The sequence below is a fragment of the Neltuma alba genome, unplaced genomic scaffold (genome assembly GCF_004799145.2).
Source record: "Neltuma alba isolate B1F8T4 unplaced genomic scaffold, ASM479914v2 tig00013202_pilon, whole genome shotgun sequence".
In the NCBI taxonomy this organism is placed as follows: Eukaryota; Viridiplantae; Streptophyta; class Magnoliopsida; order Fabales; family Fabaceae; genus Neltuma; species Neltuma alba.
In genome coordinates, this window is record NW_021637507.1 from 228 (window position 1) to 27,715 (window position 27,488).

At 34.8% G+C, this 27,488-nt stretch overlaps 2 protein-coding genes, 1 long non-coding RNA gene and 1 pseudogene across 3 annotated transcripts; 1 reads left to right on the top strand and 3 right to left on the bottom strand.

The window, feature by feature from the left end:
- Positions 1-268: 268 nt before the first annotated feature.
- Positions 269-2,575, bottom strand: LOC114735292 (uncharacterized). The gene is made up of 3 exons (XR_003739256.1): positions 2,492-2,575; positions 1,819-1,822; positions 269-278 (listed from the first exon to the last, which is right to left on the bottom strand). It is a non-coding gene; the product is annotated as an uncharacterized LOC114735292 (long non-coding RNA).
- Positions 2,576-2,630: 55 nt separating this feature from the next.
- Positions 2,631-6,856, top strand: LOC114735298 (protein trichome birefringence-like 33; annotated as a pseudogene).
- A 6,436-nt stretch (positions 6,857-13,292) lies between these two features.
- On the bottom strand, positions 13,293-14,466 carry LOC114735300 (abscisic acid receptor PYL4). The gene has a single exon (XM_028922988.1). The coding sequence runs from the start codon at positions 14,382-14,384 to the stop codon at positions 13,722-13,724; it is 663 nt and encodes a 220-aa protein (XP_028778821.1). The 5' UTR covers positions 14,385-14,466; the 3' UTR covers positions 13,293-13,721.
- Positions 14,467-19,984: 5,518 nt separating this feature from the next.
- Positions 19,985-26,626, bottom strand: LOC114735299 (SNF2 domain-containing protein CLASSY 1). Its single transcript, XM_028922987.1, has 6 exons — positions 26,415-26,626; positions 26,076-26,326; positions 23,080-25,458; positions 22,740-22,886; positions 20,444-22,398; positions 19,985-20,189 (listed from the first exon to the last, which is right to left on the bottom strand). Exons 1-5 carry the CDS (start codon positions 26,467-26,469, stop codon positions 20,482-20,484), a joined length of 4,749 nt encoding a protein of 1,582 aa, XP_028778820.1. The 5' UTR covers positions 26,470-26,626; the 3' UTR covers positions 19,985-20,189; positions 20,444-20,481.
- Between the last annotated feature and the right edge of the window lie 862 nt (positions 26,627-27,488).

A 27,488-nucleotide genomic window follows, 5' to 3' on the forward strand; every position in this document is an offset into this window, starting at 1 on the left:
CTCACAATATACAAATTAGGATTTGATTTTTATTAGGAGGAATATCTATATTTAGTACCCGGTAATACTTAAAAAGGGTTTGTTTTTAGCGAGAGAATAACTGTGATAGCAAAAAAAAAAAAAACAAGTTATCAGGTCCATATTTTAGTTGTTATTCTTTTATAACAATAGGTAGAGGAGTATATTGACTTGAAAGTTAAATATGCTGATAGCATGTTTCATCAAACCTCACAGGTAAAGGGGACATGGAAGTTGCCAAGAGATGGACTCCTCAATTTCTCTGCGCGCATAGGCCAACTGACAGATTGAAGCAAGTAACACTATGAACGTAGATCACTTCCAAAATTAACTCAAATATAAGCAGTCAAATGGATTGATTATGGATTAGGAATCTCGGTTAGTTGGAGAAAATCATTAATTAATTGGAATTTAGTTGATCAATCATGGTCCAGCTCGAATGTCCAGCACATAATCCGCCAATGACACTAAAGTCCCATGAGTAAGGTGCACGTGAAAGCTAATGCGACCTAATACATTTTTCACCTGCCACGTACCTAAACTCCAAATCCTTTGTTTTTTTAAAAAAATATTATTATTATTGTTGTTGTTATTATTATTATTATTAACACCAAACTTAGACTTTTTATTTTCTCTTTAACACCAACAAGATTCTGGAGAGATTGGATTCTATGAGTGCAAAGCTTTTTCTGCGACTATTATAAACATGGATTGAGCCGAGTTAAAGTTAAATTATAATCACAAGTGCAGAGCCTTTTCAGCAGTAATTATTTGTTTTGTATATATATAAACCCTTTTTATGTTTTTAAATTACAATAAAACATCCTCGAATTTTACGCTAACCCCATGTTCTCACCACGCACTGTTGTAACTCACATCCTCCAACCCTGCTTTCCAGGTTGCATGGTTTTATCTGTTTTTATATTATTTTGTTTTTTAAATTCTAATTCTGCCAGCGTTACAGATAGATTATTCCAGACCAATGAGTGGAATGCAGAAGGATGCCTGAAGGTAGTGGAAAATGTCTGCCCATTTTATAAACAATAATCTAAACATTCCTTCTAATTCTTAATGTTACCTCTAATCCTGATTATAAGATCTTGTTTATAAACTATAAACGAAATCTTATAATTAGGACAGGAGGTAATACTAATATAAGAATTAAATACCTAATTTGTGTATATTAAAAATTAGTTAAATAAGAAGGATGCCTGATTTTTTTATGTTATCCTTTTTAAATATGCACGTTGTAATTAACCTTCACAAAAAACTTTATTATATGAAATTAATAGGGATATTAAAAAAATCTAAATTTAGGAATCAAAATAGATTGAGATTTTATGTTTGAGACGAACACGAATTGCTATATGATCAGTTTGATCCTACTGTCATCTAACAATAATCCCCATTCATTTTCAATATTTTTTTTTCGTTTCAAAAAATAGCTTGCGCTGAAGGCAAATGAGGCACTTGATTAAAAAAATTAGGGGGAATCACTTACCTAATAAATCACATGCATCAAACCACCTCAATTATATAGGGCCATGTTCATGCCTGATGCAAGGAAATAATTGTATATTTGCTGTGATTATTTTAATGAGAATAATTACGTTATACTCCACAAACAAGAGTTAATGTGAATCAGAATAAAAAGATTAAATTTGTCCGGTCAAAGATAATAAGTTGGGAAATTTGGTACAAAATTCCTGTTTAAAAATTTAACTGTTTAAAAAGATTTAAATTTGAGAGCATACAACTATAAGATCCGTAAGTATAACTTTTTTATCCGTTTTATACAACATATCTTTCGCTGTGTGTAAATGATTTTTTATATTAATAATTGTTACATATCATTGATGACATGTTACACATAATGGAAGAAAAATTACACCCATAGATTTTAGTTGCACGCCTTCAAATTTAAATTATTTTAGCCAATATCGACCATTTTATCTTTTGATTTTCATTCGGGCACGAGACCGGTGTTACTAAACTAACTTCTAAATACCAGATGTAGAGAAATGGCAGTCTTCGCGACTTAGCTTCCATACACGCGGAAAATTATTTTGGAGGCATTTATTATTTTTTTTCAACTTTTAATTCGATATAGAGTAGTACTGTCTTTTCTTTTTTTAAATGAAATTCTTTAACTTAAAGCAAAATTAAGCGATTTAATAAAAAAAATAATGGCCATATAAAGGTATCAAATATTCGAATTAAAATAGAGAGAGTATAAATATTTGTAAAATAACTTTTTCCTCGAAAACAAAATAAAATTGTCATGCCAAAAAAGAAAAAAAGGTGAAATTGGCGAGAGAAGAAAAATGATGCTCTAAATATAAAAGCAGCATACAACTAGAACAAGTAATGATAATAAAAGGTACACAGCAAATGAACAATTTAGGGCTCCCATCCCAGGCCAATATTAATTGAGGGGGAAAGTGAGATGAGGAAGAATCCACTGACCCCAAACAGGCCTGGGGTGTTCATGCAAATGAAGCCTCCGTTTTCTCGCTCTTCTCGTCTCTCTCCGCTTCTCTCCTCACCTTATTAGCTTTCATCCTCTTCGTCTCCGTCCTCTATGCCCACAATCTCCTCTTCATCTCTCGTCACATCCTCATCCCTCCGGCGAGTCCCACCACTTCAATTCAAGCCCCGATGTTCATCATTCTTCTCAGATACCAGAAAGGGTTATAAGGCGGCGGCAGGAAGCAGTGCCGTTCGCCGTCGGGAGAACGCAGGAGGGGTGCGATGTGTTCAGTGGGAGCTGGGTGCGGGACGAGGCGGCGAGGCCGCTGTACGAGGAATCGGAGTGTCCGTACATACAGCCACAGCTGACGTGTCAGGAGCATGGGCGGCCGGAGAAGGAGTACCAGCACTGGAGATGGCAGCCCGAGGGTTGCGATCTTCCCAAGTAAGTGTCCCCATCGAACCTCTTTCCTGCTTTTTGCCTTGCCTTTTACCTTTTACTTTGCTTGCCTTCTGATTTACCGCAACAATCATCGGTGAATCGGATTCAATTGCTTGAAAATCCATTGCCGACAACTTTCGGGAAAGTGGAAAACCGGAGGGGCCGACCGGAAATGTGCGTGCTTGGCACGTGTGAACTGATGGCCGTCCTTGTGAAGAGACAATGTGGTTGACAAGTAAAAGCCAGCTACAATAGTTAATATATTCAATATTATCATATATATGTATCACATCAATATTTGACCCAAGTGATTTCTTAAAAAGATTTTTGTTACTGCGATCCTAATCCTAAGATGATTACAGGTTTTGAACCAAAAATGTACAGTCTTAGTTTTTGGTTAAACGGGTTTCGAATGTGTATGAAATTAATGAATATATCAAATGAATTTTATCGTTAAGTATATACACATTTCATTGGAATTTGTAGTTGTCCTCTTATGTAAGTATTTTTCGTACGAGACAAAACGTATAATATTGAAGAAGCCTTCACCACCAAATCCAAACACTACAATACATCTATATATAGAAGTTTTTTTTTTCTTTGAAAAATAGTAAGTATTACCTTTTATTTAAATTTTATATGTTAAATTTTTTAAACTAAGCAGTAGCATTGGATGTTTTAAGCACTGCAGATTTGCTTTTTTTTTTTTGGAGTTAATATCATTATTATTTTTTATAATTTAATCACTACTAAAAACAAGGCTTTAATAGTAATTTATCTATATGTTCTTTTTTTTTTTGAGCTAAGAAATAGCTAGATGTATGTTTTAAGCGCTACCGGCTAGCTAGTGTTTTTTTTGGCTTTAAAAAGAAAGTAGAGTTACCGTAGGATTCCTCTGGTATTGCTTCATAAGTGCCAAATTAAATACTGTTTAGAAAATGCTTCTAATTGAAAAATATAAAATGTTACTGCTGGACTTTTCTGTGAAATGTAGGGGGTGTTCATGTGACTGCCATCACCAATAAAAAAGAAATACCCTGCCCTACCCAAAAAAATGGCCCTAGGAAATATTGGGCCATTTCAAGTAGAGCCATTTGTTGGTTAGGTTGGGCATCAGGCACAATATGCTGTTCTGCTTATAAAATATATATAATTTTATTTAAAAAATTATAATATGCATGCTTATTATTGTGGCATTATAGTCTTTTAGTTGACTTATTTTCAATAGCTTATGGATGATTTTTTTTTTCCTTGTTTAAGAATGGATATTGTGTTAAGACTGTGTTGTGTACTTGTGTTTTATTATGAAATTTAGGTGAACAGATGTGAACTACTAATATTTTTATATAATTATATTAATTTTTTTAATGTTACAAGTTGTGAAATTATGGAGTATATTTAATGTTTAAAATGTTATTTTTTAGTACTTGACTGAAATTTTCTTCATATATAATATTATAAGTAAGATGTCTTTGTTCGGATAGAGAAGCCTACCTTGCTCAGCTTGCTCTTGTATAGCCTAAAATAACTCAGGCTTTTGATAAACATGAGTGGGAACAGGCGGCAAAATGTAGTCCCATCATCCTTAAAAAGAGCCCTAGTGAAATGTGCCTTTGGTTGCATTGATGTGTTTAGAAAATATATATATATATATATATATTACCACTATTTGATTCTTTCACGTATAAAATAATATTTATATAAAAATGAAATGCTCCTTTAGACATAAAATCGATCGCATTTAGAATTTATCAAGTATCAACGGTCTCTGAGCCCAATGGTTGCGTGGAGTGGGTGTATATGTAAGTGTGTTGGGTACGTGTGTTTTATTGTGCTAATTTTTTTTTTTTTTTATAAAATTTTTTCATGCGACATTAAGCTTAAATGCCCATGGGCAAATTGCCAGCTAGGCCCCTCACCCTGGTCCAAAGGAAAAGTTAGGCGTGTTCTTTTATGTGGGACCCAGTATCAGTATGCCCCGGTTGTCCTGCACTCCTGCCATTGTTCAGGAGTAATTTTTAACCCACTTTTGAAAAATTCAAAGGATTAAAACGCCAAGTTGGAAATTTGATTAGGATCTTGCCTTTCGTTTAGTGACAGTTTTTAACCTTTCTTACTTGATTTCTGTTTCATGCTAGATCTAATATAATGGGAAACTGCAATTTTTTTTTCCCCAAAGAATTGTTTTGAGGGAAGTGACGTGTTTCTCAGTTTTACCAAAGAAGCGTTTAAGGATCCATAGACCAAATTCACTATGGGCCCATGTTCGAGGCAAATGCAGTAATGCGCAGATCATGTACTTATATATCAATGTGGAATTACGTGCTTTCCGGCCAATGCCAAAAATAGCCTTGGCATTTCTTCAAAATTTCCCTATGTATCCGATCCCATGAGATTGATGTTATAACTAATTATAAACTTAGAAGTTGATATGGTTAAAATCTCGGAATTAACACAATGAATGATCAAGGGGTACAGATTCAATGCGAGCTTGATGCTGGAAACACTCCGAGGGAAGAGGATGATGTTCGTGGGAGACTCCCTGAATCGTGGTCAGTATGTCTCCATGGTCTGTCTCCTGCATCGCCTCATTCCTCCAGAAGCCAAATCCATGGAAACCTTCGGTTCCCTCACCGTCTTCACCGCCAAGGTAACTTATTATTCATCCTTCTCCCTTGCATTGCTTGCTTCTTGTATTGTTCAACACAATCACGCATAACTGGTATGACTCTGCATTTCTACATATGTTCGTTTTAGAACTATAACGCCACCATCGAGTTCTACTGGGCGCCGTTTCTTCTTGAGTCCAACTCCGACGATGCCGTCGTCCACAGGATAACCGACAGGATCGTCAGAAAGGGCTCCATCAACAAGCACGGTCGGAATTGGAAAGGCGCTGATATCATAGTATTCAACACCTACCTCTGGTGGATGACCGGCTCCAAGATGAAGATCCTGTGAGTTCCTTCAATTCTTAACTAACAGCCAAACTAATTACCTACCCAACCATATTCGTTCTTTCTTTTGCAAAACTGACATATGTAACAACAAAAAGTTCAGGCTCGGATCTTTTGATGACAAAGTGAAAGACATAGCACACATGTCAACCGATGATGCTTATCGCATGGCCATGAAGAGTATGCTAAAATGGGTGAAGCAGAACATGGACCCTAACAGCACAAGAGTCTTCTTCACCAGCATGTCTCCTTCTCACACAAAGTGAGTACTGCACATGCATGCATGCATATCATCATCACGTGGTAGAAATATCAAAGTTTAATTGTCTGGGCTTATCATCATGCAGGAGCGTAGAGTGGGGAGGGAGAGCGGAAGGGAACTGCTACAATGAAACGAGACCGATCGAGGATTGGGCGTACGACTGGGAGGGAGGCAGAGAGGAGCATAATGAGAGTGATAGGACAAGTGTTTGGGAAATCCAAAGTGCCCATTTCGTTCCTCAACATCACTCGGCTCTCAGGTTATCGCAAAGATGCGCACACTGCTATCCACAAGAAACAATGGAACCCTTTGACTCCTCAGCAGTTAGCTAACCCAGCTTCCTACGCTGATTGTGTTCACTGGTGCTTGCCTGGCCTCCAAGACACTTGGAATGAGCTTCTCTTCGCCAAGCTCTTCTACCCTTAAAGTTCAATTCTATATTCTTTCTTAATTGATGCCACCGTGTGTCCACAGAAAAAAACAAAAAAAATCGATAGGTACTATTGATTTATTGAAAGAGAGGGATAATGTATAGGGAGGATGACACCCAAGTGCCGAAAGAGCAAATTAATCACGATTAGGTTCTTGGTGAAATTTTTTTTGAAAAATCAGTTGCAAATATTAATTCAAATGACTGCAGATTTAAGAATTCTAATTGCAAATAGGACATTTATTAAGTTTTAAATATAACTCGGTTTATAATTGGAATTCCTCCTTGCAAGTGTATGATGGGTGCGTCGAACTGAATTGGGCTTGTGGCATGATTTGGCAGGTTTTTGGATACTTCCAAAAACACTTTTTAAAAATGTTTTTATGGAAATTGACACAAAACCCCTTTCATATGTTTACTTTGTATAAGATAAAATTATTTTTAAAATAATATTTTGGTTTTCATTCAAATACTTCTTGATCTGAAATGAAGTGTCCCCGCCCCCCTTTTTGGGTGTTTACCACGGAAGGCGCTGCATTATTATTCTCGACTCATTAAAAATGTAGCTTATCCATTCTTATATACACACACAACCTCCGGTCCTAATTATAAGACCTAATTGACTAATTTGAGAAGATTAAAAAAATAAGTTAAGTTAGTTATTCATAATAAATAAGTGTTGTCTTTTCTAAAATATCTTTGCTAATCCAGTGTGTTGGCTAAAACTACAATTATTAGAAGGATTATCTTGAAAAAAAAGAATAAATATGAGAGATAAAGTAGATTAGGGTTTTATATTTAGGATAAAAATAAAAGGCAAATGAGGTCTTATATTAAGGATTAAAGGTACTCCCTCTGTTCCTTATTATAAGAGACATTTGATGCTTATGGCATGTTCCTATATATAAGAGACATTTAAAAGTTGTCTCTACTTTTTTGTGTTGATTTTCTATTTTATCCATATTTATTGTCTCTAACTCACATTCTCTCTCCCTCCCACTTTTTTTTCTTTTAATAATTTAATTGTTCTCTCTCATACTCTCTCTTCTCTCCTTATTAATGAGGGCATTCTTGGAAAAAAATTATACTTTTTACACATTGATTGTTTTTAACTAATTTTAACTGTTTTTTATCAACGTAATTCGGTTATTCGTCTCTTATAATAAGAAATGGAGGGAGTAGTATATTTTACCAGGACTCGCTCATTCTTGAACAATGAAAGTTAAAAAAAAAAAAAAGGCTGCAGCTCTTGGAATGGGCCTAAGTGGGCTTGATGTCCGGATGGTCATTGGCCCGTGCCCTAGTCCCCCTTGCAAAATGCATAAAACGCCTACGTCATCAGTTACGTAAGTACTATAGGATAAAAAATAAAAAAAAAGGCGCAATAGGGTCCGCCCTTTTCTCCGAAAGACCAAACAGCTGATAGCTTTATCATTATGAACTTTGCAAAGAATCCATAAATATGCCATGGATGCCATGGGTGTTCACAGTTGGCCTCTACTTCTACATGTTTATTATTAGCGCGATGGTTCTTTAATTTTCTTTCAAAGTTTGGTCGTTTTACCATCATCAGTTTTTGTTTCATGGATGAGTTTAGAGATGAGAAACACTAATTTGTGTGATAATTATTAGCACAGAATGCTATTTTATGTAAGTAACAAGGATGCTTAAATATTACTACCTCCATTTCTTAATATAAGACTCATTTTGTAGTGTAAAACAAAATGAATCTTACAATAAGAAAGTGTTTGGATGGAATTAAAACCATAGTTTTAAAAGTGTTTTTATGGTATATAAAGTAAATATGTGGAGAAGTTTATCTCGATTTGCGAAATAGTGCTTTTCAGAAGCACTTCTGGTGCTATCTAAACACCCCTAAGAGTTGGAGCTAGTATATTATTATAGTTTCATCAGAATACATAAAATATCATTATGTATTTAATAGTTCTCATTATCAATAATTATACTAATGGTTAACATGATATTCTTAAAAGCATAAAATTATTGTGTTGTATGTTTTTAAATTCAAGCAACTATATGGCATTATTATCTTCCACATGGGTGCAAATGAAGATAAATACATAATCAATAATTAAATAATACTTGATATTAAAATTATAAGAACTGAGTTGTGATAAGTTATGGTTTACGATTAAAATTTAACTAAATTAAAATTATAAAAATTGAGTTACACTAAGTAAAAAATTTAAGAACTGAATTACTACAAAATCAAAACTGAAAAAAAAGATGATGAATTTTTCTAACGACTAATAACATCGGATATAGAGAGGCGTGGCAGAGGGGGAGATTTTGAAAAGCACGTGCGGTCTATAAATGACACGTCAACATCTTCCCTCCACGACGAAACGGATTCATTCTCTTCTCCTTCCTTTGTCCCCTCCCCATCATCACTTCACTTCCTTACCTTCTTTATCATTACAATATTTTTTTTATTTAAATTTTTTTAATCCTCTCTGTGTTTTTCTCCACTTCTTCGTTCCAATAATAATAATAATAATAATAATAATAATACTTCTAATTTTTAATATAAAGTTTAATACATTTTGTTTCTCATATTTATTTATTTTTTTAAAAATGATTTTCGTAGTAGTTACACAAATTAAATGTTTCATCAAATTATAGTTCTGGTTAATACATATTATCAGTAAGTATTTTAAAAAAAGTAATATATATTTATTATAAACAACTAACTTAACATGTTTGTTTAATCTATTCAAATTAATTAATTAGCTCTCGTGCGAATATTAAGTAGCGGTGAAAGTAATATAATTTCGGTTTCCTTTCTCGCCCGTGAAAATGGCACATTATGTCGGCGCATGCATATCAACCCCACCGATGGATGGATTTCAAATGAACAAATCTCATTTTCATCAATTCAAATTGGCCTGTGCTTGCTGAGTCCAGCATCACACTTGCAAATAATTTCTTAATTGCTGCTAAATAAAAATCTCACCACCTGCAACTCTTTATTTACACACACACACACACACACACAAGTGCTTTTGGGATGTGGCTGACAATGAACGCCACCACAAATATATATAGGTTCCTTCCATGGACACACACATTAACGTATTTTATTTTTATCTTCTATGTATTGTTTTTGCTTCGGCACGTACGTTCAGGTTTTATTTATCACACACACACACACACACAAAACAAAATGAAAACATATTCAAAGATCTTTCTTTGCATATACATGTTTAGATAGTTTAGTGATATTTTTCCCTCTTCAATCTCATCGCTTTTGTGCTGTGCCTTTCTGCCTTATTCAGAACCCGGAACTTCCGCAAACAATCTCGAACCAGCTATGTACTTACTAAATGAAAACACACACACACACACAAACATGTATTTTTTATTTAAAAAAAACTAGTTTATATATATAGGGATTAGAGGGTTAAAGAAGGAATTAAAAAAAGGGAGGGTAACAAAATTTGATGAAGACGAGGGGTCAACCCTAAGCTGTCTTAATAGTAACGTCACTTGCCTTGTTTGGATAAGGTTTCGGGTTTGAAGCTGGCTTGTGTGTGTATTTAAATTGCTTGTTATAAGATTAAAAAAAAAAAAAGAGGAAGAAAAGGGTTTTAATGTGGTGGCTTTTGTTTTTTTTTTTTTAATTGTAAGCACAGATTAAAGGAACATGGATATGGACGCTAGGCTCTCCTGATTGCCCCACTTGCACCCCAACTTGCATTTCTTATATCCCTGTTACAACTCACATCGTTGTGTGTATATATAATATATATTTTCAATCACCACAATATAAATATATATATAGAGAGAGAGAGAGAAAGAGAGAGATTGGGAATATTGAGAAGGAGGCAAAGAATAACAACTTGACTTAGTTTACAAATCAAGTTGAGTAGGCAAAGGCAAGTTGCGTTTGATTCGTTCGCCATAATACTCCTCCGGTCCTTATTATAAGACCCAATTTGACTTTTTATTTGGTCCTAATTATAAGACCCAATCCATTTTGTCTCTTATATTTATGCATTTTTTTCCAAGATAATCCTTTTAATAATGATAGTTTTAGCCAATATACTTAATTAGCAAGGATATTTTAGAAATGACAAGACTTATTTATTATAAATAACCAACTTAACTTACTTCCTTAATCTCCTCAAATAAGTCAATTGGGTCTTATAATTAGGACCGGAGGAGTACTAAATTAATTACTACTAAAATGGCGTCGTAATCCTAATTTTTATATTCACAATCATCATAGCTTCCTTCCATCCCACAAATTAAATACTAATAATTATAATTATAATCCTTCTTCCTCCCTTCTTTTTTTTTTTGATGGAAAAATTTTTGGAAAGGGGTTGGGCTCACCCACGGTCTAAGGGCAGGGCGAAATCTCCCTTCCTCCTAAGTCATACCAATGTTGGGCAGGGCGAGCCGTCAATTACCCTCAGGCGTTTACCTAGGCACCCAAGAGCTAGGATGCCTCCCCAAGCGCCGCGACTGGAACCACAACAAAGTAGTACTCCCCAGGGATCGAACACATGCCAACTTGATCATATGTCTCACCCCTTCGCCAGCTGAACCCACGGACGATGGGTTTCTTCCTCCCTTCTCTATGCAACTACGATGTTCATTGAGTTGTTGCGGCCAGTATTTTTTCTCCTTTCAATTTTTGTTAAAATATCTTTTTCATTCCCCAAAAGTTAGGGATTAATTTTGATCGATTTCTCCTTAACTATTGATCACTTTATATGTTATTTTCATTTTTCTCTATTTAAAACAATCCTCCACATCAAATTTTGAATACCAGCCACCTATTATTCATGAATTTGCTTATTCATCTGTCGCTTAAAGATCAGTTGAACTAAATATTAAGTGTTTAGAAAAATTGAACGTGAAACGGGAAAATTCTTCATTCTAAAACCGCGTGCTCCCAGTCATAATCAAAGCAAACGAAACAAAAACAATTTACATATGTTGTTAAAGAAATATAATTAACAATTTTTGTTCATGAGTTGACCCTTCAAACTTCAAGCGCTACGTATCAGGGACAACAAGGTTTAAAAGGTCAAGCCAAAAGAACCATAAAATAAAAGTATATTATAATAAAAATGCTGGCAGTAAGGAATGATCATCAAATCAAGACTAGATAAATTGAAAACACAGCTTGGTGACGTGAAAAGACGACCATAACTAATAAACGTATACTTAATTGTGAAAGTAAATATAGGTATATAATATGAGTATAAAAACAAAAATTCCAAGTTTATATAGTTGGATTTTTTACAATAAACATAGTAATAATGACAATCAGTATATATATAAAAAAAACTGCTAAAAGTCATCCTATTGAGCATTTATAGAGAGCTACAAATAATACAAGTTTTAGAGCCGAGTTGATGATATTTTATTTTAAAAAAAGATGAAAAGACGAGCATAAAAAACTCAATAAAGATATTAAAATGAAGTTGAGCCAAATGTTTTTTTTTGGGGGGGGGGGGACCGAACTCTGATCTGCAGCAAACTTAGACAGAGGTGCATTTCATTGCATTGTTGAGCCTCAAACTTGGCTCCCTTTTTCATTCCTTTCATTTAATCGCTCAATCATTTAATGCTAAATAATGCTGATCTCCTATTTCTGCTCACTCTCTGAATTAAATCTTCCCTCTCTGTTCCTGAAAGCACTCTAAACTAACTAGCACATTAATTCGCTCAAGCCAGGCCCTCGCTTAGGGCTTGTTTGCATCTCTAAGTGCTTATAAGTATTTTTACCTAAGTTGAGACAACATTTTTCTTATATACTTATCTCATATTTTCCAAATCATGATTTAGAAGATGCTTTTGAAGGCTCTAATCACCCATTCCAAACAAACTCTTAAAATTGCAGATATAATTCTGACTTGTCTGTCATCTTTTCTGATATTTGACACTTCATTAAAGTTTTGCTTACTTGTTCCCATGAGAAACACTTAGTGAAGCATTTATGTATTATTTTTAAAAATACTCACATATCTAATTACTTTATATCAGGGGACTTTTCTGACTTTTACTGGTTTGAAATATAAAAGTTAACAATTTTAACTATAGCAGTAATTTTGGAGAATGTTACAGTAATTTTTGGGGGAAAAATTAAAATTCTTCAATAAATTTAACCATTTTTTTTTTAAAAAAACCTGATTTAGTTAAAAATGTCTTGCAAATTAATTGAACTGGAAGCAAGGATGGATTCAAAGACATAAAATTTTTCCAAATTTGAAATTGATTATCAGCAAGGCGAGGATCTTTCAAAGTTGAAAAATGCTCGCCAAGTTTTTGATCCTCCTCTTTTTGGCTGTTACTATTCTAACTTTACAGCGCTTTTCCCGGCGGGTCTCTACATTTCTGACCCCTCACTTTGTTTTCCCAATAACATAAACACATGTTTCCCGTCATCATTTGTTCATTAATCCAATAGTCATAACCAACTCTCTTTTGTTGTTTTTTTTTGTTGATAAAGAAGCTAAGGGAGTGATTTGACATGAGATAATTTGCCAAATTGATTTTCGCATCATATTGGTAAATTATCTCTTAGTAAGAGTGCTAAAAACATGTGGCTCTCCGGAGTGCATTTGACAAGTCTAGCTCATTCTAATTTAGAGGTGTTTTTAGGTTTAAAGGTAAGTGGGAGGTCGGAGGCTGGATCTGCTTGTAATCTCATACTTTTATAACAACCTCTTCCTTAAAAAATGAATCCAATAAAAATCACTTTAACTTGTAATTAATTTCATGGCTTCACCACAAAACAGAATTTACATAGGAACACGACATGAAGGATCGACCAAGTTTGATGGGGATAACATTTTGGGCAAATAGAAGCAATCCTCGATCAGAGCGAACGGTGGAATGAAAAAAAAATTAGAAGAAGACTATATGCAAACATATATAACTAATTTATTATATATGCACATATATCACATTCAACCATTGCCGTCCGATCGAGACCCTGCCAAAAAACCTAAAGCGAGATCTACCCATTCGTTCCCAATACGGGTGTATTTCATTGATCTATGCCCCGACTCAAATGGATACAAGATCCGTACCCGCATTTGAAACAGAAAAAACCCGGAATCATACACCACTGACTGAAACAGAAGAAGAGTTTGAGAATGTGTGAATTTACGATGATAATGGCGGTTTCTGGTCCCTTCTGGCCATGTTCTCCGCGATCTGAGCCAAGGATTGCAAGTTGCACCGTACGATGGTGTCCACGAACACGCATGTCTCTTCCTTCGTGTTGCCCGGCGGCACATCGACGACGTACGATTCGATGACCACCGTCTCGTTCCCATGCGCGTGCAAGGTCGTGACGGAACGGTAGTTGCTCAGGCGGTGGTCCCCTCCGACGACGCTGAAGCTGATGACGTGGCGCTCATCGTCGAGGATCTCCAACCGCTCGGTGCTGGACACCGCGGGAAGGCCGGACACCACGTGGACCTCTCGGACGGCGCCGACGTGAATGCCGCGGTCATCGCCGTCGATGACCTGGCAGCTCTTTACGAAATGCTTATAGCCCTGGGGGTTATCAAAGCGACGAACCACGGACCAGACGGTGGAGACGGGCGCGTGGATGGACTGGATCACGACGGAGCAGCACTGGCCTGGCCCTACCTCGTGCGCGTGCTGGAAAAGAACCGAGTCCGGAACCGGAGGAAGATCAAGCTTGGAAGAGGAGAGAGGAACAACAAGGCGGCGCGTGGAGAGCGTTGGAGGCTGCTTGTGGCAGTCCAAGGCCGTGCCGGGATTGAAGGGGTGGTGGAGTTGAAGGGAAGAAGAAGGCATGATGACGAAGAAGAAGAAGAGGGGATAAATCCGGCCGGCGAGGGGTGGGAAAAATAAGGAGGTTGAAGAGGGGAGAGTAGCATAGATGGAGTTATATGTGGAAGGTAGAGATTAATTTATTTTTGTTATAGTGCAAGTTGCATCAAGTCTTTAGTATTTTTTGTTTTTTTTTTATTTTTTATAGGTTGGTTATGGCATGGTTGAGAGAGAGAGAGATGATTTTAAGGAAAAGGGAAGCTTACGCTTACGCGGGAGTTGCAAGTGGATGCTGCAAGTTGCACTTGTTTGGATTTGATTTTATAGCATTTTTCTTCTTTTTCATGTTCTAACTTCCAACTTTTCCACTTCATTTTCCTTTTTTTATTTTCACTTGCCTCTTGCCTAATCCAATAACTAGTCTCCACAATTTATTTTATTTTTGGCCACCAACAATTTAATAATCCATTCAATTAATGCTCTCCCCGTCAAATAGTAATTTTATTATCTTTTCATAATTCGCATACCCATTATATTCTCTAAGAAAACAATTTAAACTCATGACTTTTTGTTAAAAAATTTCTCAAAAAATCCTCTTATCATCAAATAATAGTTTCAATATTTATTAAGTTTGTCTAATTTTATTATTTTAAGAATTTATACAATAAAACTAAGAAGTATTGACAAATTTAGATCTAACTCAAGAACAAATTAGATTTTTTTTCAGTCCAATTTTTTTTTGCAAATCTTGGAAAAAAAATAATATTCGCATTCTGTGTGTGTGTATATAACACCTATAAAAGAATTATATAAAAAAAATTAGGTTGCATAAATAAGATGAACACTAGTTATTTAGTTGCTCGAAAATGGCGCTGCGCCATCTTATTATAATACTACTGCTATAGAAAAGTATATATTTATAATTGATAAGTACCATCCAAAGAATAGGTACCGTGGTCCTTAATTAATTTTTTAATTTCTTTCCGTTGCGGTTGTTCCGTTCAACTCTTATCTGATAAGTCCCGCATGCTTCGATTTTTTTTTTTTTCCTTTCGTGGTTTAATAGAATTTTGAGTACCTAAAATAAAATTTGAACTTATTTTAATTTTAATCTCTCAATTTATAACTGTCACAATATTCTTTTTATTGTCTAAATACTACCTCCGGTCCTAATTATAAGAGCCAGTTGACTAATTTGAAGAGATTAAAGAAGTAAGTTAAGTTAGTTATTTGTCCTAAATAGGTGTTGTCTTTCCTAAAATATCCTTGCTAATCAAGTGTATTGAGTAGAACTCTTATTATTAAAAGGGTTACTTTGAAAAAAAGTATAAATATGAGAGACAAAGTGGACTGAGGTCTTATATTTAGGACCAAAATAAAAGTCAAATATGGTCTTATATTAAGGACCGGAGGTAGTATTAAAAAATTAAGACATTCTAGTGCTCATTTTCACCATGTATAAATTAAACCAATAATTAGGATAAACATGAAAATTAAAACTTCTATAAATACGGATACCGCCAATATATTGGATTCACTCAAGGTATTAATCCCTGAAATTTAATCCATCTTAAAATGTTAGTTTAGAGAGGTGTAACGCTATTAAAATTTGCTGAAGTATTATAAATAATGTTAAAATAAATAGTGTTAAAGTAATGATGTGGACTCACTAAATAGCTTATAAGTGGATCTTGCATAGATAATAGAGAAAAAAGAAGAAGCAAAGAACAAGTACTTTTTTTCCTTGCTATAATTTGTTATTTACACAAGATCCAACTAAGCGTTTCTTTTTATTAGAATTAATCATATTCAAGATATTATCAAATACTAAACGTAGACATTATGTTCCGGAAGACTAGTCCTTCCATTAAATCCAACTCCCACCGGGGCCTTCTGGTTGATTTTTAACCAAAACATGTGAAGGCAGAAGAATTAATTTTATTTAAATGTAAACAAGAATTAATGTTATTTTTATTTATTAACTGTGATTAAGTTGGGTAGAAAATACTCCATTCTTTTTAAAATAAGATTGACAATGGAACATTGTAGATGCGGAAAAAAAAAGAAAAAATTTAATTTTAGCTAGATTTGACAAAACTTGAATTTAACTTGATGTTATTTCCACAAATTAGATAAGTATATCAAATAAGGGTTAATTTTACTTTAAGACGCTTTCAAAGTCCGTCATTTCAAAAAATAATTTCAAATTTCATTTAATCTAGGAAATAATATGAAAATATTGTCAGAAAATATTCAGAAAATATTTAAAACAAGCACGTAATTATCAATGACACGGTTCCAAACTGTTCAACATTTATGCGGTTCTTTAGTAATTAGTAGAAATGCATAAAACATCATTAAACAGTTCGATGATGATTAAAAAATCATCTGAGCAGAAGGTAATAAAGACACTGAATTGATTTGGAGCTTAATCACGGGAGAGTGAAGTATTATATATATTTTTAATTCAAATGAAGCTGAAAATTCAATATGATTATGGAGGGTCAAAAATTAGAAATTCACGTGACGATGAAATTGAATAAAGTATTTTGACCAAAAAAAAAGAAGAAATTGAATAAAGTATATATCTTATTCTGGCCTCCAAATTTTTTTTTAATGAAAAATGTAACAACGACAACTCAAAATTATCTTCTTTTATCAATAAATTATATATATAATTTAATTTTTCAAATGTGTTAAGCACATTAAAACTCAAGGAAAGATAAAGAAAATCAACAAGAATGACGGTTTTTTCACCCAAAGGAGTATATATATATGTATATCAATATATTTAATTTAATACTCTTCCGGTCCTTAATATAAGACCTATTTAACTAATTTGATTAGATTAGCAAAGATATGTTCAGCTCAAAAAAAAAAAAAGATTAGCGAAGATATGTAAGTTAGTTAATTATAAAAAAATATGACATGTTTTTTCTAAACCACCATAATCATCTTCCTTAATATCCTCCTCCCTCTTTTACTTGATTATAGTTGGAGAGTATCCATAGGAATAATTTAGGAAAAATTTATAAACGTGAGAAATATATTTTATATTTAGGATCAAAATTAATTCAACAATTAGATTCTATATGAAGGACCAGAGGAGTAGTTTGGAATGTTAAACTCAGTACATTTCAGTCAGCTTTATCTAACTTATAAGTCAATTTATAATATAGTGTCATATGAGAATATTTTAAAGAGATTGTTTTCATAAAAAAAAATATTTTAAAGAGATTGTATTACATTTGTTATGATTAACTTTAATCTATTCCATTTAGTTAAATAAATTTTGTATTAAAGATCAAATAATATACCACCTATGATCCTAAGTATAAACTTTTGATTATAAATACAAGATCTTAATCTATTTTATCTTCAAAATTTATAACTTTTTTAACTATTCTTATCAAATGCATATAATAAGAAATTTTCATATAATAGTTCCGATACAATTGATGGTGTTTTAAGAAAATCAGCATAATTTTTTTTATAAATAATTAATTCGAGTAATTTTTTTAATTTAATTAAATTAGTTATATAAATTTTATATTAAAATTAGAAGGAGTATATAGTAAGTGAAAAAAAGGACAAAAACTATTATGCAAAAACTTACCGAACCCGTATGTCCAGGACGAACAAGACAATTAAATTGGCTAAGAAGTCACCACCACAAATACACATTTTATAAACAGTAAAAAGAATCTTCGGCTTCATGTATAATATATCTTAAAATATGCTTTTCACATTATTTAAGAGAGAATTCGAAAAATGAGTCATACTATATATGGCTTAGTATTAACTTCATATTTTATATTAATTAATGAGATTGATATTGATTTGTTAAGTTGATGTTCAAGTTTTATTTTTTGATCATGACATCAGCTCCCACAGGCTTTTAAGTCTTGAATTGTCTGGAAGCCTCCTCTGTTTAGAAGTTCTAAGTCCTGGTCAATACAAATTAGAGTTCAACTATATCTATGATTAACAAAGGGTGATTTCATATTAGTCACACTTCATTGGTTTCCAAAAACAAATCTGAATATCTGACATCACCCCTCTCTATTATTTTTGCAAATATGTTTTTGGATAATTGAGCAAAACGAGGAAAAAAAACTTCTTAAATTGTTTCTTCTAGAATAAAGCTATTATATTGCTTGGACTTCTTAGAGTTACAAAAAGATGTTTTAACATTATTATTATTCAAATTAAGTGTCTTAACATCCATTCCATCTCTCAAACCAAACGTGCCCTCAACTTTTGTCAAGTTCAGATCTTGAATGTAATTTTCCCTTGCTCTTCTATCGAAAGTATCATCTTTATTTTAAAATAATAGCCTCATCTTTTAGGTTATATATATATATATATATATATATATATCTCCTTACCAAAGCAGGTTGAATTTTGAAGAGAAAGCATTATTTTCATGATTGCATGGATGCAGCCAATATTGTGGTCGAAGAAAAGAAAAGTAATTGACACAGAGAGAGAGAGAGACAAAGATATTGCGCCGGAAAACAAATTGAAATCAGTGATTGAACTCGAATCCTTGAAAAAATGTGGACAGTTGAAATTTAATTTATGATTTTGTAAAAGTATTACCAGAATATTAAAGTTTTAAATTTTAAAAAGTAAATAAATTCAGGCAGTTAATATTTAACTGAAACAATTATTTTTAAAATAATGAAAAAAGGTGGGGAGAAATAAAATGGCTGAAAACCCTTTCGTGACGATCTGTTTCGTGTTTTCTTCCATGATTGTCCCAATCAACTAGCCCACATCTTATTGCTTCTTTCCATTTGCATACTTTTTTTTTTTTTGGGGTTTGGTAATTATACTCAATTTCACTTTAATCATCCATATCATTGGCTAACGTTAACAACGCAAAGAGACTAAGAAATAGCCAATCAGAAGGGCATACATAGGTTTTCCCGTCGATTTTACTCTTCCAACTTTTGGTATCATTCCATGTCTCCTTTGAACTCTCTCTTTTGTCTTCTCTTTCCTTTCAATGTCAATGAATTAGCCTCCGCCAGCACCAACTTTGTTTTTCTTTCTTCTTTCCACGCGCGTCTTTTGCATGTTTTCTGCGTTTATATATATATATATATATATATATATATATATGTATGTATATATCCCTTTCAAGATGAGAGAGAGGGGAGAAATTATAAACCTAGGATGGGCTAAAATCATACATAGAGTAGAGTTGATCCTAATTTTGTAGTTTTTATGTGGAAGAGTTTTTTTTTTCCTTTTAAAAAAGAATTCAATATATAAATATGTAATTTCCCTGACAAGAGTCGATCTATTTAGAAAGGAGTTGATTCCAAAATTATAAGATCAAGAGTTCAAATCACATTGCCAATATAAGGACTTTGTTGATAAGCAATCTATAAGTATTTCTGTAAGTGTTCTTTGAGTTTAGAAACATGCTTCTGGCCCTGGTGATTAGTGAATTTATAAAACCCAACTCACTTAAACCTATGTATTAAAGAAAAAAAAAGTAAATTCATCACGAAAGAATAAAATATATTGCTCGCTGGCTCTTGGAATCACTTTTCTCTGGACTCGCAATGCACTCATGAGATACTTCACAGTACATTCATTGCATATGCAGTGCCATAATAGCCTCGAGCAAATTGCTTGATAAAATATTATATTATTTTCTTTACACATTTATACAGAAAAAGTCAGACTAACCATACCCAAGAGAGAAAGAGTCAAACTAATAATATAATATAGGCATTTCGAAGCAATCCACTGATATTCCGAGAGAAGTGCAGGCCCCTGCTGCTTCTTACGGGGAAGTTCCCAAGTAAATTACACCTAAAATTAGGTCAGAAAGATACAGTTAGCCAGAAATCTTCATCAGATAATCAATTTGTAGCAAATATCCTCTGCCTATATTCTCGATCTTCACCTTACTGCAATCCATATCTAAAATGCCAAATAATAAGCTAACACTGTTCGGATTAACAAGAGCAGGTCATGGCAATTTTGAACACATGAAAGTGTATGAACGCAACATGTACGCACTTTAGCGCATATGAACATAAAGAAACTGCTAAAAGATTACTCACACTTGCAGAGCATGGGGAAAAAGAGCATTTAGCTTACATCAGTTGGTTGAAGCCTTCTCATCTTTCATTATCACATGGAATATTTTAGACTTGTCTTCCGCAATCATTTCTTGTAGGATATCATCTTCAAGGTTTTCTGCTTGCCCTTGGGATTGATCCTCCACAAAATCCTCACTAAAAATCATCCTTGAAACCCACTCTTTCCAAGTGGTTCTGCTATACTTTTGTTCCTCCATTGTGCCTGTCACCAAAAGCTGATACACATAAACAATCCTTTGCTGACCAGGACGAAAGGCACGGGCAATAGCTTGCCTTGTTCTGGATGGATTCCACTCCGAGTCCAACAAAATCACACGAGAAGCTGCTGTCAGACTAATGCCTTCAGAACAGGCTGTAATTGACGCAAGGAGTACCTTTGATGCTCCTCCAGGTTCCTCAAACTTATCCATGACTCTCCCCCGTTCAAAGAGATCTTGTTCCCCACAAAGTACCAAAACCTCACGATCTTTCTGCCACCCAAAGAATTTCTCGAATAGTTCTACAAACAGTCTCATAGGTGCAGTGTAGTGGGAGAAGACAAGAGTCTTTTCCTCCTTGACGACACGAAATACAAGGCTCAAAACAAACCGTACTTTTGGCCCTATCTTCAAATCAAACTTGCATTTTTCCAGCTCCCTCAGTTGAGCCTCAGCTAAAAACTTACCAGAGCATGCAACCGTTTTGATTAGCCACGGATGTATTGCTGCCAGGGTTACCAAAAGCTCCACCTCCATAGGATAACGATTTGAGTCGGCTTTTTTCTCATGGAGTACCCGAAAAATCTGATCTTGACAATCAGTAATATTCATTAACAAAGTATAAACATGCAAACCAGGAAGACTATCAGAACTTCCACCTTCATAAACATCTATAAATCCATTTGTGATCTTTCTTAGCATGTTTAGACCCTGCAGCCTCTCATCATTATTATCAGAGTCTATTTTCTTTGCAATTTTATCTAAGAAGAATTTTCTGGCTCGTGCTTCTACAAAGTTCAGTTCTCTTTCAGCTCCACCTTTTTGTCTCCTGTATTTGGGGTCTAATTCTCTCAGCACTTCATGAACAAATTTTGGTCTTGCCAAGCAGAGAGTGTTGAAGTATTCACAGAAATTGTTCTGAAACAATGTACCTGAAAGTAGAATTCTCAATTCTGTCTCTACTTTCATTAAGGCTTTCCTCAAACATGATTCTGTACTTCTAGGATTGTGCCCTTCATCCAGAATAAGAACCCCTGGACTTTTCCTCAAGACTTCAGCCATATACCTTCTGTGTGAAAACTTTGAATTCTCTCCCATCAGCCTAAGAAAGTAAGTATAACTCATGACTAGAACACTAGGGTGCGAAAGCCACTTCTTTATTTTTTCCAGAGAGTCCAAAAGATGACTGACATCACCAGTGGGCTTCGGAACACCAGGAATAACCACTGACTTCTCCCTGGATACTCCTTGGGCTCTACGTTGAGATTGAATCAGATACACTGGAATAGGAATTTCCCATTTGATAAATTCTTTGTACCACGTATAAAGTGTTGTCTTTGGAGCAAGGACCAAAGGTCTCTTTCCTGGGAACATCTTCAAGTAGCTTGCAAGAAATGCAATAATTAGGAAAGTTTTTCCAGCTCCAGGTGAATGAGATATCACACAGCCACCTATTCTTTTAGATGCACCTTTCACAGAGGCTGGTTCCACAAATCCAGTAATATTTTTCCAAAGAAATTCAAAAGCCTTTTTCTGGTGGTCATGCAACTTACTAGTAAGTTCGGGGATCAGTCGCCAGATATCATTTTCTTCAGATACAGGCGGATCAATTGAAGTGTGACCTGAGGAAAGATGTAAACTATCATTCTCATCGGCCCTCGCCTCCAAATTTTCAGCATTCCACTGCTTTTCATCTTGTTGCCATCCCAAATTCTGCACCTGGTAAAACAAACAAAGCTCTCAAACACTTAGTGAGAACACATAAAACAGATAGCCAGAATTAGGATATCGTAGTCAATTTAATTTAAATTGGTAGAGCTTTGGCAAGTGCAGAATAAAGAAGCCATAGGATAACAATTTTCTTCGTTCTATTCTACAATGCGTTTGCAAATCTTCCTTTGCTTGATCATCAGTGCATGAAGCAGAAATTGTCAAGATGCCTGTTATCTCAATCTAGATAACAAGCAGAGAAACCAGAATGCAAGAATGGGGGAAAAACTCAACACTAACACACGCACAGGCGCGCACACAATTTTCAATAGTTTCAAATTCAAACTTACAAATGGCGGTGAGATGTCTTTTATCTCTGTGCTCACAAAGCCACAATCCCAGCAGTAAATCCCAATTTCTTCATTCAATCTAAACTTGTGTTGACAAACTTCGTTGGAATTTTCCTCAGTCTCAGAAAAGATGGCAGACTTCGAAACCTGATAAGATATTTTAAATTTAATTGAATGATCATTAGAAAGGAATATGACAATGGAAGAAATGCTGATTGCTGGTTGACAGAATCGCAGAAACTAATACAAACTCTTGTTTTCCCACAGAATTAAAAAAAAAAAAAAAAATCCTCCCCCACCCCACCCACTAAAAAAAATCAGAAGGGCATAACTAATGTACCTCAGTGTTATCAAAAACATAATTTGATGCTAATGCAACTTCCATTTCTTTCCATAACATATCAATTTCAGAAACTTCTCCATCAGCTTCTGCTCCCCTGTTTTGCCCAAAGTCGCTTGCTGCCTTAAATTCTACCCACTGGTTATTTATAGGCGGCCCCCCCTTATTTGGCGCCGTGTCAGTATTCTTTAAGTAAAAATCTATCAATTCCTTGCAGGCAGCATCACTCAAGGATCTGTTTCTGTAAGTTCTTTCTTCCCCGTGACTTTTACTTCTTGCCATTGGTGAATGAGATTTTTTACCTTGAATTTCTTTATTGGAACATATCCCTTCCCATCTATTTTCAGTATCCATGCCCTCCAGACCAGATAAATCTTTCCTCTGCACATTACAGGTACCAAAACAATAACCTCTAGAAGATTTTGCAGAATTTCCAGCATCACTCAAGGATCCGTCTTCCTTAATTCTTTCTTCCCCACAACTTTTACTTCTTGCCATTGGTGAATAATATTTTTTCCCTTGAATTCCTTCATTGGTACATATCCCTTCCCATCTATTTCTAGAATCCACCTCCTTAAGACCAGGTAAATCTTTCCTTTGCACATTACAGGTACCAAAATAATAACATCTAGAGGATTTATCACCACAACCAACCTCTTTTGCAGAATTTCCAGCATCACTTAAGGATCTTTCTTTGTAAGTTCTTTCTTCCCCACGACTTCTACTTCTGGTCATTGGTGAATGATATTTTGTCCCTTGAATTTCTTTATTGGAATGCATCTCTTCCTCTCTATTTTCAGCATCCTTGTCCTCCAGACCAGGTAAATCCTTCCTCTGGATATTAGAAGATTTATCACCAATCTCTTTTGCAGAATTTTCAGCGTCACTTAAGGATCTGCCTTTGTAAGTTCTTTCTTCCACACAACTATTACTTCTCGTCATTGGCGAGTTATATTTCTTCCCTTGAATTTCCTTATCGGAATGGATCCCATTCCATCTATTTTCAGTATCCCTGTCCTCCAGACCAGATAAATCCCTCCTCTGGACATTACACCTATCAAAACAATAACCTGTAGAAGATTTATCACCAATCTCTTTTGCAGAATTTTCAGCATCACCAGAGGATTTGTCTTTGTAAGTTCTTTCTTTCCCACGACTTTTACTTCTTGTCATTGGTGAATGATATTTTTTTTCTTGAATTTCTTTATTGGAATGTATCCCTTCCCACCTCTTTTCAATATCCATGTCCTCCAGGCCAGATAAATCCTTCCGCTGGACATTACACGTACCAAAGTAATAACGTGAAGAAGATTTATCATCAATCTTGATTGCAGAATTTTCGGGATCAGGAACTTTTGATTGATGATCATAGGGATCAAATGTCCATGGATCAACAATTTTCCTGTTCAGTTTAGGGCTATGAATCTGGTGATTATATTCAGAAACGACACAATTTTCATGCCCAGAATTTCCAGTACTAATGGTATTGACAAAAGAATGGTCAAGGGCCACTGGACCACCTCCGCCAGGCAGAGAATCACTAGCAAGTTGAGTCTCATGACCTTTCTTATCAACATTATCTAACCCCACCTTCCCACTTGCAGTCCTACTGTTGTTCGCTAGGACCTCCTGGCAGGTATTTGTCTTAATATTTTGACAAGCATCTATGTCCTTTTCTAGACAATTTGCCAGTAAATCAACATCATCTTTGTCACCGTTGTTTCTCGTGTTGGACTTGGGTAAACTGGTTCGAACATGACCAAAATCCAACTTAGAGACATCATCATAACCAAGATAGCGTTCAGGTTCTATGTTACGACGTTTGGAACGCCGTAAGCCCTCAATGTGAGAAATTGGTGAGATCTCATCTTCATATGTAACTTTTGTTTGGTCTACCTTATTGTTGTCAGATGGAAAGACTTGAGAAATAATGGGTACTGACATCCCGTTGTCTACTCTGAAATTTACATGTTTAAGAGAATTATAGTTCAATGAAGAGCTAGAACATTCACGTCCCAAAATTTGATACACAATCTTGCTTTCTACAGATCTTATACAGAATGAGACCTGCTTTAAAACTGATGCAACAACTAACCATGAAACATCAGATAAGAATTTTCCCAAAAACAATTTAGTCTTTCGTGCTTCAAAGCAATCCTCAGATAAATCCCAGCGGTAATGCTGATCTTCACAGGGATTATCAAGCTTCTGAAGGATGGATATTTGATTTATTCCAACCACTTTAATCTCCTTATTAAGAATTCTCATCTCTGGATCATAACAACCTTGATTAACATAGATGTTGACAAAATATTCACATGAACACTCAGATACGTGGGGCTTTCTCTGTACAGATCTTATTCTAGCATCAACCCACCCCTATAACAAATAGATTTGGTTGGTCAAGATTAAAAATCAAGCAGCCACAGCTCATAAACTTGAGGAATATTATCTATAGGACTTTTACAAGTGGACCAAGTAACATGCAAAAATAACATAGCAAAAGACCATAAATGAAGAGCTGAGTAATGTGGAAAGTTAACACCAATATTTCTTATTCCTAAAGCAGGTTAATCCTGTGCAAAGATAACATTACAAAAGGCCATAATGAAGAACGAGGCAGTGTGACAAATATTAACACGAATGTGTCTCATTCATAAACTAGATGAGTTTTGTTTGGCTATCATCTAGATGAGGAGAGACTGAACGACAAGTGAATCTATAATTTGTCTAGACAGATTAGTGAGAACAATGTCAAAATCAAGAAAGAACCAGAACTTATCAACCGCATAAGTACATCAGTACATGCTTTCATCATTTTCATCACCACGGGCAAAGAAAGTTGATTTACAACGAATGAGATGGTATGAGTGTTTTGCTCCTATCCTTGCAAGTCTAATAAATCCAATAAAAAAATAGCTTCAAGATTCAGCTAAGAAATCCATAAAGTTCAAGGACCTCAACTAAGGGAATTACAAGTTAAAAAGATCACTTACAGGTTCAAGACAAATTTTCCCTGAACTATTATCTTGTTGAGAGCATGATAACACACATACATCAATTCCAGGTCTTAGAAAACAGGAGCAATCTGATAGAGTAGCTTTTCTTGACCTTATCCGAATGTCTGAATCAGGACCTTTCTTCAAAACTCTGTTTTGGTTATTGATAAAATGTAGGGTTGAAGTTCCCCCCTCAATTTTTATGAGTTCCACAGCTTTCCATGAATCAGAGAGAAATGCCTCAAAGGCTGTTTAGAGAATTTTGATGAAGATGATATTATACAAGAGTCTCTACCAAAGAATGTGAATGGAAGTGGTAGGAAGAGGAAGGCTTACGGTGAGATTTCAATGGATGCTTTGATTGATGTAAATTCCTCTTTTTGTGCGACATTGATTGTAACAGCTAATTCACTGTGATTTTGTACATTGAGGATCTACAGGAGACGACTAGCCACAGCAAATATAGATTCAGACTCCTGAACATAAAGGCTTCAACCAAGTTTGGAGAAACCAGCTAAACATTGACCTGAAACATTAAAATGTGCAAATAAAAAAAAAGGGCTTCATTTAGCCAAGAGGATCATTCAAATCCTGAAACATCTTTCCATCCCTCATTCATTATGATCTACCAGCTCTAAGACCGACTCAATGTGTTTGTTTTAGGGATGCCAAAGTCTTTCAGTCTTTTTTTTTCCTCGGCAAACTGAAGGAAAAATGCGGTTCTAGACAAATAGTTAGCCAACAGTACCATTTTCTCTCTTTTTGACGTTTTTGTATCAGTGCATTTCAATCTCAGACCAAAGTTGCAACACGGAGCCACAAATGACTCCTTTGTTCTTTACCATGTTTTCTTACCTTTACTCGCCCCACCGAAGAATTCCATCAGGAAAAATAATAAAAAGGAAAGTCGGAGTTAAAATGCTGTATCCCTAATATTCACATAAATTCCTGCAAAATGCTAAAAGGCCATGGCTTTGGTTTGGGACCAAATCCGCAAATAAATAATATTTCCGCCTAATAACATTAACTTTGCTTTAAGCATGCATTAAGGGCTGAGAAAGAAAATAAATAGAACACTAGTCAACCTTCCCTTTCATCTCCCCGAGAAAATCAAACTTCCAACCATAGGAAATGACGACAAGCACAGAATTTAACTCTCATGGCATTTTTTTTTTGGGGGGGGGGGGTTAGAGCTTGAATACAATTCCTACAGCGCACGTCGGGTAAAATAACTTTTCGACTTCACCGAATGGTCACTCACTTTAACAATAGCTGATGTTATCCTAGCTTCAAAATGCAGAAAAGACAGAATCTACAAGTTTGCCGGAAATCTCAAGGAGATTGCAGACAAAACCAACTACTGAAAGTTCGGTACCACCTGCGAGTTGCTCTTGAGAGTGCTGCAATAGA